At 40.4% G+C, this 15,500-nt stretch overlaps 1 protein-coding gene across 1 annotated transcript in view; it reads right to left on the minus strand.

Annotated features, from left to right (window-relative positions):
* Nucleotides 1–982: 982 nt before the first annotated feature.
* LIFR (leukemia inhibitory factor receptor alpha) overlaps nucleotides 983–15,500 on the minus strand; it is a 75,325-nt gene continuing 60,807 nt past the window's right edge. The window contains exons 14-20 of the mRNA XM_012649495.1: nucleotides 13,726–13,905; nucleotides 10,706–10,807; nucleotides 9,754–9,921; nucleotides 6,036–6,197; nucleotides 4,757–4,850; nucleotides 3,342–3,420; nucleotides 983–2,965 (exon numbers count right to left, since the gene is read on the minus strand). Of these exons, the coding sequence (XP_012504949.1) occupies nucleotides 2,342–2,965; nucleotides 3,342–3,420; nucleotides 4,757–4,850; nucleotides 6,036–6,197; nucleotides 9,754–9,921; nucleotides 10,706–10,807; nucleotides 13,726–13,905 (1,409 nt within the window). The 3' untranslated portion in view covers nucleotides 983–2,341. The remainder of the gene's footprint in view (nucleotides 2,966–3,341; nucleotides 3,421–4,756; nucleotides 4,851–6,035; nucleotides 6,198–9,753; nucleotides 9,922–10,705; nucleotides 10,808–13,725; nucleotides 13,906–15,500) is intronic.

A 15,500-nucleotide genomic window follows, 5' to 3' on the forward strand; every position in this document is an offset into this window, starting at 1 on the left:
GAAACACAGCATTCTTCTAAGCATACAGCAAGCTGTAAGGAGCCTGCCCAGACTCACAGAGCGTTACCCTGATTCTTGTTAACCTAGTGATCCTTGTGCATGGAACTCCAGAGGCAGGGGAAGGGTGAGTGGCACTCTGAACTTTTTCATGAAGGAAAAGCAGTGAAGTCTGGGACAGAATGAAAGGACTTAAGAGCCCCAGTGATGTTCACTATTAGCCAAACAAATGAGTCATTGGATAGGTTGGGAAGGGCACTGGATCCAGATGGTCACAGTTAAAATGCATATGAGTACACTGATTACAGAGATCAATCTCTTCTGTACTTTTCCTGTTATTTCAGGCTAACATCATTTAGATCAATAAATTTTACCTTGGCCAATGCTTATCCTTGTCCTAAAGAGATGAATATAGGAACAGGGGAACAGGCTGATTTGAGGGCGAGTGGACTATGGTAACGACAAGCTTTGGCAGGGAGAGAACACAGCACCAGGTCTGAGTGCCTGGCCTGGAAGCTCAGACAAGGAGCCAAAGAGGACAAAAAGGAAGACAAGAGAAAACTGTTTAGGGATGGCTCTGGTTTGACACATTTTCTATTACTGAAAATTTCTATGAACTATTATATAGTTTTAATACACTATGTATGTACATAATTAATTGTATGTCATTCCACATATTCATAATATCATGAAGCTTAGAAATTTAGTTGAATCCTAGCAGGTAAAAATCAGGATTCACACACAGAGTATCTAAATAGATTTTGTCCTTGTCATTCTGTGGCTTTTTTCCACAGTATGGTTTTTAAAAAGATACAATATGAACTTGAAAAAAATAATTGATCCATTATTTTCAAATACATTACAGAACCTCAGATGATTAAAAAAACAAGTATATCTTAACTTATTCAGATATTTTCAGTTTTCAGGTACTTTTGTCTTAAGTAACAAAAGACAAAATACACAGACAACCCGAGGGCAGGAAAAATACAAGATATCTTTTAGTTTTTCATTCTGCTTTCCCAAGAACCACAATCACTCATAAGAAACAAGGGTGGGCAGAGGATGCTGTGCTGAAGACACAACCCTGCACTTTTCACCAAGCAGTTGCTACACCTGCCATGCAGCTACGCCCACTGATTCAAACGGATTTATGACATTTACTAGGAAGTAGCCCTTGGGTAACTGTTCCTGTAAGAAGCATTCTCTCTTTAGTTTTATATTTTAAAATGTGAGGACTGGATCAGATAGTCTGGAATGATGATCATTCAAGAGGAAGGGAGAGGTAAGACTCAGGAGTAGGAGGAACACTGGCGAGGATGTGTCAGAGATCATCACCGCCTGCCTGACTAGGCCCAATGGCATGGTCCTCTCAGGAGGAACTAAGGCCAATCACAACTCTATGGATAGCTAATGCCACGAGATATTGCTTAGTAGTCATCTCACATAGTAAATCACTGGAATTATATGCTTATGAATAATATTGAATTTGCTCATATAAAGCTGACACTTGTGACATATTGTATCACAAAATGTTTTTTCTTTTTAACTTGGGTCTATAGTTTTAGAAATTTAAATTTTAAATATTAGGGCAACCAACTGCAATAATGGAAGGTAGCATAAAAGCCAAAAGGTAATGAAAAGGTTTGCAAAACCTAGTAAAGCAAGAAAAAATGATTCTGATTTAAGAGGGTCAGTGTCACACTTGTTTTCCAAGTTTGTACCCCTGAGATAACCATTATACAGTAGGCACAGAAATCAGCATACTTTATCAAACAAAACACTAAATAGCTGTCGCTATATTAAGAATTATATTAATTTTTGTAAATGCTGTGGATAGAAGAGAATAATCTTAAAAGTTTTAAAATCTGTGCTTGGTTTTCACCTAGAATGGAGTAAATGTCAGGCAAATAACCATCATCTGTTACTTTGACATTTGTCTCCCTTGCCTGCAAATCCACTTGCAATTCTACGAAGTAACACATATGAGAAAACCACTAACAACAGAACCAAAAACAGTTGTGACAGGATTTGTTTTGCATGTATGTACTAGTCGGTATCAGCCTTGAAATGCTTCTTGAAGGTAGAGCACATGAGAATTCTTTGGCTCGATCACAAAGAGCTCCAAATCTTGAGTTGTGTGGACTGAGAATTCTGAGTCACACGCTTTGGCTTTCAGACTACATTAAAAGCACATTAACACTTGTAGTGTAACTTGCACGTAGTGAAGTTCACCCCACTAACAATACTTCACAGGATCCCTCCAAGAATGCCCAGTGCTGACGCAGCAGCACCGGCAACATAAGAGCTTATTGAGATGGCAGGCTGAAGTGACACGGTGACACTGTTAATCGTTTGGTTTGTTCTGAAAAAAGTTTGTAAAGGACCACCCTCCTCCATTAGATTGCGGAGAGTCTTCATCTTTAGGAGGAATCAAAAACTGTCGGGAGTTAATGGAGCACGGACTTCCAAACGAGACAATTTCACTGTTGCTGTCTGTGGATCTAGGAGAGTCTGGAGATACTAAATTCCAAGTATTTACATTTGCCTGAGGTCTGTAACCCGCCGTTTTATCTAAGTCATCCTCTGCAGCTATGTCTTCTACAGTAGCATTAATGGGGAGGTGCATCTGTGGCTTATAGCCTGCCCCTCCTCCAGGGTCCTTTTCGTGTTCTTCCTCTGGTTTCGCCTGTGGCTGATACATGGACTGAACATCGATGTAAATGACTTGCGAAGTCCCTCCGGCTTCATCCCCGGCTGGGTTCGGTATTTCTTCCTCAATGATTGGTGGGCAATAGGACACAACCACGTGGTTTTCAGGTTCTGCATCAGAGCTATCTTCAGGACACTCAGCTACTGGGGAAATTATTTCTGTATCTTCTATTTTGGGAAATGTTGACCGAGTTTCCAGAACCTCAACATTATTTGGGGTACAAGGATTCATTTCCAATGTTTTAAGAGCACCGCTTCCCTAAAAATAAATTTAAAAACAGTGATTAAGAATAGCACTAAGTGCCACTGCAATGCTCCTCTTACAAAAAGAGGCATAATTTTATTTTTCCCCCACATTGGCGGTAAACACGTGCCTCTACACCCCTGTGGTACACACTAGAGCAGAGCCACTTGTTTCCTCCCTATCGATATTTTCCTTGCTATTAAGAGTGGGGAGAAAAAGCTTGGAATAAACTATTTAACATGAAGAATTTTAGAAATTTAGCAGATGTTAAAGCATGCTTTTTCTCAATACTTTTTACTTAGGATGATATTTGCTTATTACAAACTTTTCACAAAAGATGAAAAAAGAAGCCAGAACTTCAAAGATAAATATAAAGAGAATAAAAGATTACCTCACAGACACTCTTTTGAAACTGTAATGCTTTACAATTTTCTGGATTTGGAATATCAGGGTAGAAGGTTTCTTTAATCCTTTAAATAAAGAACGATTAAGTAAATTTAATAATTATAAGATTAATAATTAGGTAACAAGCAAGTTAATACATCATCAGGCTTATTTGGAAGGATTTATGAGTGCTTTAATGAGTATCTGAGATGAAAACGGGAGATCTTGAGTGTGATCATTCACTAGAGCAAAAGCGAAACGCAAAGATGACATGTGCTCAGGCAGTGTTGCATCGTGTTTTCTTATTTGCTATTAAAACGAACCTTATCATTTGAAATTCCTTCAGGAAAAATTACTCTGTTAATGTGAGTCTGAAGTGCTCTCACTTCTAAACTCCCTTCTTACTTTGTCTTTTTTTTTTTGGTATTGAAATAGTTGTTTTTAAAATGTGATTTTTGGTAGTCAGAATATGGTTACCAAAACAGACTATTCTGTATTTCTACAACTATTACTTCACTTTGTGAGCCAGGATTGCTAGAATACATTCTCTTCTTTGTCATAAGTGATGGCATTTTCAAGGCCGGTGAGGACGTGTCTGTGCACGAATGCAGCCACTGGCCCCACACAGCCAGCCCGGGACAGCTCCTGCAGGTGAGCTCATGCACGGTGGGCTCTCTCTCCTGCCGAGCCCCGCGGGCCCCACTGCACCTCACCTCACACCACCCACTCCCTGCTGCATCCAGCCACACAGCTCCTCCATGTTCTCCAGAAGGTTAAGCCAGAAGCTATTCTCTCCATCTGGAAAATTCTTTTGCCTTTCCTTACCCTTTGGGACTCTCCCATAGAGCGGCTTGTCCGACCACCTCCCGAGACGTGGCCCTGCTGGTCTCCTCACAGCACCTGGCTCCCTTCCTTCCTCGCGCCCTCTGCAAGCATGTATCTTTTGGATGTTGTGGTTCCATGTCCCTCTTCCCCACTACGCTGTAAGTCTAGAAGGACCATGCTCCTTTTGTTCACCATTATATCCCCCTTTCACATGGAAGGCGTCATTCATATTTGTTGAATGAATGAGTAAATGACTAGATTTTCTAAACAGATCACCAGGACAAGTGAAATCATCATAAAATTACAGTTAATCTTGTATATAGCTATTGCCACATATATATATGTGTGTAAATTTTTTTCAGTACAACTGCTATTACTTTATTAGTGAAAACAGTAGGGAAAAATTTATACTTTTATACCCTATTAGCTTTAAGACTTTTAAATAATATGTTGTGTTCTTGCTTAATATTAAATTCAACATTCTGACTAAAACAATTTTTTACTAGCTCATTACTACTAAAAAATATACTTAATACATAAACTAAGTAAATGTGCCCTTAAGAACAAAAGAGCAAGAGTAAACACAGGTACCATTACCATTCTCTTTTCCGATAGCAAAGGATACTTGTTACCACTCCAACAATGACAGCCACTGCCACTGGGATGAGAATGGCAATAATTAACCCCACAGCTGAAAAGAGAATGTTGCAAATATTAAAATCACCGTTTTTAGCATAGGTTGATAGATTATTTAGGAAAAAAACCAAAATTAACTGCTCCAGGGATAAGAAATGTAACACTCCAGAAGAAGTTTTAAAACATAACTTTTGAGTACTGTAGTAATTTTTATACTAATACTTAAATTAGTATTAGCAGGGTTTCTTAATCTTGGCACTTTTGACATTTTAACCAGATAGCTCTTCCCTGGGGTGGGGGGGGGGGGGGGGATCCTGTGCCCTGCAGGAAGCTTGGCAGCATCCCTGGCCTCCAACCACTAGGCAACCAAAAGTGACACCAGACAGTGCCAAGTGACTCCCCGATGACACAATCATCCTCTGTTGAGAACCACTGCTTTAAAGAACCAGCTCAACAGCTGTGTATAGACTCCAACTCATGGCTAGAGGATAAGCCAGAGATTAAATTAAAGTTCTTTGCTGGTTGAAAGACAGCACTCAAGGCTGTCACTCTTCTCTCATCTCAAATTTATGAGTGTTGTGCTGTACAAAATTTTTTAAAGACGTGAATTTTCAATTGATGATATCACCTGGGATATTAAAAACTCCCAGTAGGAAAGGAGGAGATATTTTCCGTGGACATATTTTACCAGCTCATACTACTCTCTAATAAGTACTAAAAAGAAACACAATTTAGAACAACTCATGAACAGCACAAATTCCCTAAAGATCAAACATTATTTCTATAATCAAATCATAAGAACTTTTCTCATGTTGTCTTCATTGCCTCATTTCCTTCCCTATATTAGTTGTTTTCTTTTCAAGATTTTGTCAATTTTTTTTTAAAAGGATATTTCTTTTACTTTTCCCTGGATATGTTAAAAATTACAGAATAGCTGGGGCAAAAAACTTTAAACTGGTTGACCATTATATAAAGTCAACATGAATTTAGACCTCTACACTACAGACATATCCCTAATTCATTAATGTCTTAGGTACTCATTTAGAAATACCTTCAAATAACTGACAATAAACATGAAGTCATCTCATGGCATTTTAATACTTCCCTCTAACGGCCATAAAAATGCAACAAAACGAGAAATTAAAAAAAAAAAGGGAGGGAGTCCTACATAAACCAAAAATGACTAGGAACATTATACATTTAAGGATGAAAAGCATCTCAACAGCAATCTTTAACTTACAATTTTCCTTTGTCACCACGAACATACTCTTCTCTGGGCCCATCCCACCATCTGTATAGGCTCGCAAGACCAGGTGGTAACTTGTTTTACCTTGAAGATCAGCAATTCTCAGTGTCTTCTGCGATATGTCAGTAATATTCTTAACCTTTATGTCGGAACGACCTATTTTTCAAATGAAGACTATCATTACCAGTCTCTAACTCACATTAAACACATGGTTACTCACACCTGTCACATCAACCGCCCTTCTGTGTGGGTCTGGCTGCAGCCACCCCCAGCCAAGGACTCTGGAGCGAGCCGGAGCCACGTTCAAGTTCTACCTCTGCCAGTCAGCAGCTATGTGATCTAGGCCTGTTATTGTATTTAAACTGCTCTGAACTTGAATTTTTCTATTCATAACTATGAAACAGATTATGGGCCAGGTGCAGTGGCTCATGCCTGCAATCCTGGCGCTTTGGGAGGACAAAGCAGGAGGATCACTGGAGGCCAGGAGTTCAAGACCAACCTGGGCAACAAAGCAAGACCCTTATGTCTCACTTATAAAAAATACCTATTAAATAATTAAAAAATTAGCCAGGTGTGGTGGCATGTGTCTGTAGTCCAGCTACTTGGGAGGCTGAGGTGGGAGGATCACCTGAGCCCCAGGAGTTCAAGGTTACAGTGAGCTATGATGGTGCCACTGCACTCTAGCCTGGCTGACAGGAAGAGACCCTTGTCTCCTTAAGAAAGAAAAAAAAAAGAAAAAAGAACACTATCGCATCATGACCACGACTCACCTCACAGGGCTATAGAGCTATACGAAATTTTCATACACATCCTTTAGAATAATGCCTGGAATATAGCAGACATCCAAGTGGAAGTCATTTCCTTTCTGCTACTAAGAGCATGAAAACCACCACAACCCAAACCCCCCTGTGCTGATCCTTCCGGAGAGTGAGAGGCGGATGAAGCAAGAGTGCAAATCAATAGAGAGGACCTCAACTCACTCGGAAAAGGATCAGTGTTACGGAAACCTCAAATGAGAGACTAATGAGAAATCCTTTGAGTCAAACTTCAAAAGAGAGTGTGACGAATTGTTTAAACTATTACTTTATTTTTAAAAATTTTAAGCAGAATAATGTAAGATGACAGTTCAAAAAATCAAATAGTACTAAATGGCTAACAACAAAAAGCTGCAGCTCCCTACCGGCCCCTGTCCTCTCCCCCACGGCCACTTGAAAACCACATTATCAGTTTCTTTGGGTATTTGCCTCCATACTCCAAAATGACAAACTTGGACAGCTGCTCTTTACTTTGAACTTTTAGACCTTATCAACTCATGTCCTGTAAGGGCGGATGAAAACTGAGCTCCTTTACCGGCCTGCTGCCCTCTCCACAACGTCATTCATCTAGCAACACTGGAACATTTGGTGAATTCACATAATGAGTTACTGCTAAGACAAATCGTTTGGTATGATGTTTCCCTTCTTGTTTTCCAGTGTTTTAATTGCCTTTTATCCTCATTTGCTTTATTTTCTATATACCAATTCCTAATTCTTCCTACATCCTACAATCAAGATTCAACACAATTTTCCACATGGTCAAACACATAAAATCCCAGTCCCACATCACCTTCTCCGTCCCCCAGCCCTCCCTCCCGGGACTGCCTGCCCTCTCTCCTCTGCTGCTTCCTGGGCTTCCTTACTTCCTTTCCTCTTCTACTTGCTCCCTGAGAAAAACGACGCGGGGGAAGTAAATACTTGTAGCCCCGCATGTCTAAAAATGTCTTCATTCTCCTCTCATATTGTCGACTGATGCCCGAGTATAGAATGTTAGATTGAAAGTAATTTTCACGCAGTCTTTGAAGACACTGCTGTGGTACCTTCTAGTATCTAGTGTTGCCAGGACGTCTGAGGCCATTCTTACTCCTGAGTGCTTGCACATGACCTGTTTTTCTCTGATTGTTTCTAGGGTTTTTTTCTTTATCTATTATGTGCTCTGAAAATCCATGATGACATACTTTGGCTACATCTTTTCTCTATTTATTTTACGTGTACTTAATGAATCCTTTTACTCTATGTGCAATCCTCCTCCCTTATCCTCGGGGGAAACACTCCAAGACCCCCAGTGGATGCCTGAAACCACAATTAGTACCAAACCCTATATATACGATGTTTTTTTCCTACACACACATACCTATGATAAAGTTTAATTTATAAATTAGGCACGGTAAGAGATTAACACCAATTTAAAAATATAACAATTATAACAATATACTACAATAAAAGTTAAGTGAATGTGGTCTCCCTCTTGCTCAAAATATCTTAATATACTGTACTGACCTATTTTTGGATTGCTGTTGACCACGGGTAACTGAAACCGTAGAAGGTGAAACTGTGCATGGGGGGGACTACTTGTACTCAGGTCCTTCAGTTCCGAGAAATTCTCTTCATTCAACCTCCCCTACTCAGCCCAGATTCATCCTAACCATCGGCCTCCATTGCCCGGTTTGGCAGGATGAATCCAGTCACTTCTCCATGAGACCTGACTTAGATTTCATCACCCTCTACTCTTCTAAGTCATTTGTCCCACTTCTACCCCCGAATTTCTGAGTCTTCTTTTTTGGTGTTATCTTGCCTCTTCCATTCCCTTTCTCCTTGTGGCTTTCTGAGGGTTAGCAACTGATCTAGCAACTGGAAATCCAGATGCTAGAATTTTAATTGGTTCAAGTGTAAAATTTCCAAGCATTTGAGGAAAGCTGTACTATTAAATAGATGCTGATGTTTGCAGAATTTGATATTTAGGATTTCCCTCATCCACAGGCAACCCAAGTTTCAGGAAATACAGAACTCAGTGAGCTGGGGGGAGGCGCACACTGAAAGCAGCTGCTCTGGGGAGTGACGCAGATAATGCCCAGTCAGCATCTCAATGCCGAGTTGTTGTTCTCCGCTTGTCAGACAGGCATTAAATAATTAAAATGACTTCTTTCCAAGGAGAGGTCATCCAGGGAAATGAGAGCTCTCAAATTGAAAAAGGATATGTTTGTGGCTATGAGTAAGAAACATCTGACTCCCGACAAATATAATTTAAGGAAAAGCCAGAAATTTGTATAAACTATTTTGTATTTGTAAAGCTACAAATACAAAATTGTATGTCTAAAGTCTCTGGGCATACACTTACCGATTGTCGAGGATTGTCTGTATTTTTCAAGGTTTAATGGAAACACACGTTCCCAATCAAGTCAATTAAGTTTCCCGGCTTATTAAGGCCACAGCCAAGGATGATGCTAATGGGCTAATGGCTCTTGGGCAAGTGACAACTGAGAATCCGAAGCCATTATTTGGATTCCTGAGTTTCTCTCCCTCCATTACTATAAGTAAAAGATGACTCATTTTTTTTTCTAAAGTAAACTTCATGAGATGCTATGCTATGGATCATGCAAGGCTATAATAAGAGATGGTCTCTGTCCTCTGGGGTTTATAATCAAAGGTTTCAGAATAAATTATTTAAATGATTTCTGAAAGACTACATGTCATTTATTACATACTAAAATCTTAAAACTAAAATATTTGTGAAATGACTGCATTTTCATTTCCCCATTTTTCAAACAGTTTTAGAAACTAGCATTAAACTATTGAGCAGTACTTTATTTCCTTTTCTTTCTTCCTCTTCCTTTTGTGGATAATGAGAAACTGCTAAGAAGCACACTATACCCACGCTAGTAATTTATTATACTTACCTGATTCCAAATCCCTCATCTTGGATGTGTCTCTTTCTCCCTTTTCAAAGTAAAATAAATATCCTCTTAAAAAGCCTCTAAGCTCTTCCACAGGAATATCTTCCCATTTTACTAATATCGAATCTGCAGAAGTATCCTCGACAGTAAAATTTGGTGCAACAATTGGAGCTGTAAAAGGAAAAAGTCAATTGCTAAAGAAGGGTTTACTAACACAAAGTAAGACAGTAACATTTCATCAGATTTCTAGCCTCCAAAATAACTAAACCTGGAATTGAAACTTTATTCTCTATTTAATCATGAACTTTCAGAGATATTACCACAAACACTTTCATAGTGAAGCTTATATACTAATAACCATATGGAAAAAAATATTTTTAGGCAGAAAGGTAGAACTTACAATATCACTTTTAGACAAAACACGTATCTAGGGAAGTAACCCATGCAAAATCTTTAAGTGGCTACTCAAATAGACTTCATTAGTATTTCCCTTCTTTATTGATAGTCCTGAATAATTGTTTTTTAAACTTGTATAAGTGCAAATTATTTTTGACATCCAAGTTAAGATTTAATTTTCTTGATGACAACAGTAAAACTGTGAATTTCACTGTAGTGTGGTTAAAGCTTTAGTTCTCCAATTATGTGCCCACACACCACCAGTGGTCTATAGGCGCCAACATGAGATGGTCAGCCTCTAAAAAAATCATACAATACAAAGAAAAATTGGTAAGATTTATTTAAATTTTAACTTTTCCTCTTGGAATATTTTCCCTTAAACAAATGGGTTAAGAATAAGTAATCAAATGATTTTAAATTTATCATATAAATTATTTTACCTTCCTTGAACTAAATATCTAATTCAATCTATTTTTAGAATTCATTCTTACTATTGCTGCTGATTTATAATTTTTCATGTTACCTCTAAGTCTAAAAACAACTTATCCATTTAACTTACCCAATTCTTCTATATATCCAATTATGGAACGTAATAATTGATATCCTTGATTTCTGCACCCATACAGGAAAAAATTATATCTTACACCTGGTCGAAACTGATCTATAGGATGAACACAATCAGTAAATTTTCATAAATATATATTAATATGAATATCTAGTTTAGAAATATCAAATTTAAAATAACATTCTGAAATTTCCAAAGCTAAATTTAAACAAATGTTTTCTTATAAAAAATGTTTGTATTTTCAAAATTGGTAAATAGAGTAGAAAATGACTAAACAAAAATTAAACAAATTCACTTCTATTGTAATGAAAAGTTCAGTATCATTTATAAGATGGCATCTCCTTACAAAGGAAAAAAGTGATCAATGCTTACATTTTGTTCCTTAAAAATCAAGCAATGATGATTTCTTCCCATATTTGATCCAGGGTCAGTTCACTAAACCATTGCAGGTCTACATAATGCCTCTATAAATCCTTTCCCTACATAGAGTTATTGCTGGGTTGGAAAAAAACCACCACTCTCTTCCTTTGCTCCAAGAAGCAGAACTAACAGTTCACTATATCTTGAAGCTTTAGCGTTAAAGGAACCGGGCCTTAGCGTCTATTCCTCTTTATAGCATCATCATGAAGTGTCCTTGGCGAGTTAACTCCGTAAGACCTACCAGGGAAGCACCTTAACTTCAGTTCAAAAGGCCCTTTTAAGCACCTCCTCAATAAAATGTGTGCAATGTGGGGAACACAGAGATGCACAAAACAAGGTCCCCGCACAGAGACCTGGCGGGGTGGTGGGGAAGGCAGAGGAACGGGGGTAACTGTGAGAGCATGTTACACTAGAGGTACGGAGCAGCTGCTGTGGAACCTTAAATGAAAGGCCAGATAAGTCTAAAAAGATCAGAAAAAGCTACTATTAGTGACACCTGAACAGGGCCTTGAAAGGCGATTAGCAGCTCAACAGCCCCCAGCCCGGAAGGAAATGCTGGGGGGGAAATGGCAGCATTTGAGATTGCATTTAATTTGCTGAAGGCAATGATTCCAGTGTGGTTGAAGCACCGGTTTTCTAATTATGTGCCCACAGAACATCAGTGGTCTACAGGCTCGAATGTGAGATGGTCAGCCTCTAAAATCACATAATCCAAAGAAAAATTGTAGAGACTTGTCTAAATTTTAACTTTTCTTCTTGGAATATTTTTTCTTAAATGTTTGCTAAGTGCTGGCAAGTTCTAAGTAAATATTAATGGAAACTCAAACTCAGCCAACTGTGTTTAGTTTTGTAACTTTTTTCTTTGTGGAAAGGTATGCTTCAGGTTAAGACTTTATAGTGCATAAATATCAGTAAATCTGTACCTTGTTTTATGTTAAAATTATGTATTATCAACAATCTATAGGACTCTGCCTCCTTAAAATAAAAAAGAGCCACAGTAGTTTAGAGCACTAGGAATGTATTGAGGTCGTAAGAGAGAGAGACAACCACGGGATGAGAAAGGAATAAGAGGTGGCACTTGATGTTCTAGAAGCTCAGCAATAAATAAAAGATAACATTCCCAGCCTCCTGAAACTTTGAGTAGCCTTGAATTTGAACACCAGTTCTATCACATACCAATTTTGTGACCTTGGGCAAGTTACCTAATTTCTCTGAGTCTTTGTTTTCTCAACCACTGTAAGGCCTTTGCTCATCTGCACTGGCACAGAAAGTTCTTCTCCTGCCTCAATCATCACGGGGCCCACTTCTCCATATCCCACAGGGCTCAGCTAACACTTAATATCAGCAGATACTCTCTTTATATCCACTCCACCCTACCCTAGTCCATCCCAATTATCCCGAAAGCCTCGGTGAGAAAGAACAGACTGGAACTGTGTAGGGCTCAGTCAGTGCCATGGAGGGGAATTCACGGCAGGGTGCAGGAAAGAGAGCGGGATATGGTGGGCACCTCGACAAGGGCAGTACGCTGCAAGAAAGGGTAAAAATACGATTCAGGAAGACCATCGCTGCTTTGGCCAATTATACATGTGAAGGAGTCTGGCTTTACTCCAAGCAGAACTGGAAAATGATCTGAATCCACATGTGATAATCTAGTGAACAGGACTCATCCTCACCGCTGACAGTGAAACAGTGAACTCGCAGAAAGTGCTCCCTAGGAGAGACTTAGCGCGCAGGCTGCTTGCTCCCTGTGCTAACATGTGAGGGACAGCCAGCAGAGGGAAAGGACGCAAGAAGCATCACAGGCGACAGGTTCCAGAAATCCCATGGGGACAGGCATGACACACCCTCATCAGCTACTCAGAAGGAAGGAGTAGCTGGAAAGGGGGCTGATTCCAAAGGACATGGCTGTTTCAGCCCGTAGGTGACCAAATATGCCTGTGGCTAAAGCTTCTCAGGCTGCGCCAGGGCAAGGGCAGCTCGCTCACGGCCCACCGGCTCAGCAGCAGGCACGGAGCACAAGCCCCACTGTGTCCACACCCACACCTGTGCCCCCGCCCTACAGCAGGAGACTGAGGATGGGTCCAGCCCTCTGTGCTCAGTTTCTCCCCAGCCCCAGCCCAGGGCAAACAACGACAAAGACACACAACTGAGACCACACTGCTTATAATTTTGGAATCTTCTTTTTTCATGAGTATTTCCCCATTTTGTTTTAAATCTTTGGCATAATTTTTAATGCTACTAAACTTTCCATTTTACAGATATACCATTATGTACTCATTCCTTTATTTGCTATTTGGGTTGTTTTAAATTTTTCACAATTATGAATAATGTTGTGGTGAACATTCTTAGGTGTAAATCAGTGTTGTTCTCTGATTATTTCTTAGAATAAATTTCCAGACAAGTAATCACTAGATCAAAGGGTTTGAACCCCTTCATTACATACTGCCACAAACCACCTTCCAGGAATGTTAAACCCACTCACAGCCGCCCGGTGGTAGAGGAAAATGATCACTTCACTGCACCCGGTCCCATGCATGTTGCTTTTTAAGAATATTTTTTCAGAACCTTAACTGAGAGACACAAATCCGTCTTACCAGATTGTATGAGAGCTTCAGTGCTATTTGAAGGAACTTTTCTCCAGTCCATAAGGCATGGTTCAGACCGAGATGAGTTACACCACTTAATGACATAGTCACAAGTCATGTTGGGGTCGTGATGCCAGGTGAGGAGAATCCCCTTTCCCATTCCAACGGCCTGCTCTGTTTGGAGATCATCTTCAACAAGAAAGATATGTTACTGGCATTAAAGACAATAATGTAAGGCAAACCTCATGAAAATGGACGAGAGTTATAAAAATCACTTCACTGTGAAGAATTATAAAATAGTACTCAAACTAGATAAACCTTTAGCAAAGATTAGAAGTGTTGCTTTGTTATTTTTATTTTAACAACGAAAGCACCTGTACACACAGATTAACAGAGCATTGGAAAGAAAATGTTAAAAAGGAAAAAAGCACCTAGTATCGGGTAGTGACGTACTGGGGCCAGGACGTGAAGATCAGGGCCAAGAAGGAAGGGGCTGAGGGCACTGGAGGGGACAGGGCAAGGCAGGGAGGAGGCGGGAGGCCGGGAGGACACGTGGACAGTCCGAAGGCCTCTTCTCATGATCCACCACCACGCATGCTCTGTGAGAGCACACAGCAGGCTCAGGCCAAACGTGTGGCAAGAATGGATGAACCGGCCCCTTCTCTTTCTTCCCAGGAAGACTGCTGCTAGCCCAGAGCTGGGCTGAAGGGGATTCCATTGATTAGAAGCAGGCTGGGAGGGAGGAGAACCCTCATTCTGAGGTGGACAGCCCTGTGGGCACAGGAAGAGGAAGCCGACACAGCTCCCCAGGGGACCCCAGGGGCAGGATGCAGAGGCTGGCAGGGAGCGCACTGGTGGTGGCTGTGGAGAGGTTTTGTTTCCCCATCTGGCCAGATCTCCCTTACGTGAGAAGTGGGGGTCCAGGCTGGGGATGAGGAATTGGGGTGGGGGTTAGGGCAGTGTGGTCAAAAGGGAGAGGGAGGGACATTTCTACAGTAACAGGACAAAAGAAGTAATTTCTATCACTGATTTATATTTAAGTCTTCAGTTAAAAGCCATAGAAAGGTTTTTTGAACAAAATTTACATTCATAAAGCAACTACCACTGAATGCAAGACGACTTAGCTTAGAATACAGAATGCTCTGAACATAACAGCTTTTTGGCTCAATGTGATTAAAAAGCCACAGTATAAGCCTGAGCTGAGGCTGCCTCGAGAAATCCTCACGGAATGAAGATTTGTTCTGGGGCTTCGTTAATTGTCTGAACGCTGATGACTAGACCACTGCTAGTCCTGTAAATGACCATCCTCAGAGGGACACATGGAAAAGGGGGCATCACAGCTCTTGAGTTAAAAGACAGCGGAGCCATCGCCTAGCACTTTGAGAGCAATGAAATAAATAATCTAAATCAGCAGGTTACCTTTTTATGGATGTTTGCACATCTCTTTTATTTTTTATTTTTGCCAGCCATTAGTCCAGCTGTTCTAAGCCCTACCTGGGGGCTTCTGCCACACCACTGCCCTGAGGGCCTCTCCAGCCAGCACTGCCATCTGGGCTCTGGCCCGTGCTCAGTATCTCTGACCTGCATGATGTGTCCCCATTCCTTCCTCCTAATTCTCCTACGGCTGACTCAAACAGAACAGAGAACCAGTTAAGTAACAAGCCATAAGAAACCACCTCAAGCTAGAGTTGAAAAGATACTTAGAGGACCCTAACTGGACCGATTTTTCTTCCTCTAGGAGTGACCGGGTGGTTATAGAAGGTGCTCCCACACTGGGGCAGGAC

This window comes from Propithecus coquereli, unplaced genomic scaffold (genome assembly GCF_000956105.1).
Source record: "Propithecus coquereli isolate 6110/MARCELLA unplaced genomic scaffold, Pcoq_1.0 Scaffold110, whole genome shotgun sequence".
Classification (NCBI taxonomy): domain Eukaryota; kingdom Metazoa; phylum Chordata; class Mammalia; order Primates; family Indriidae; genus Propithecus; species Propithecus coquereli.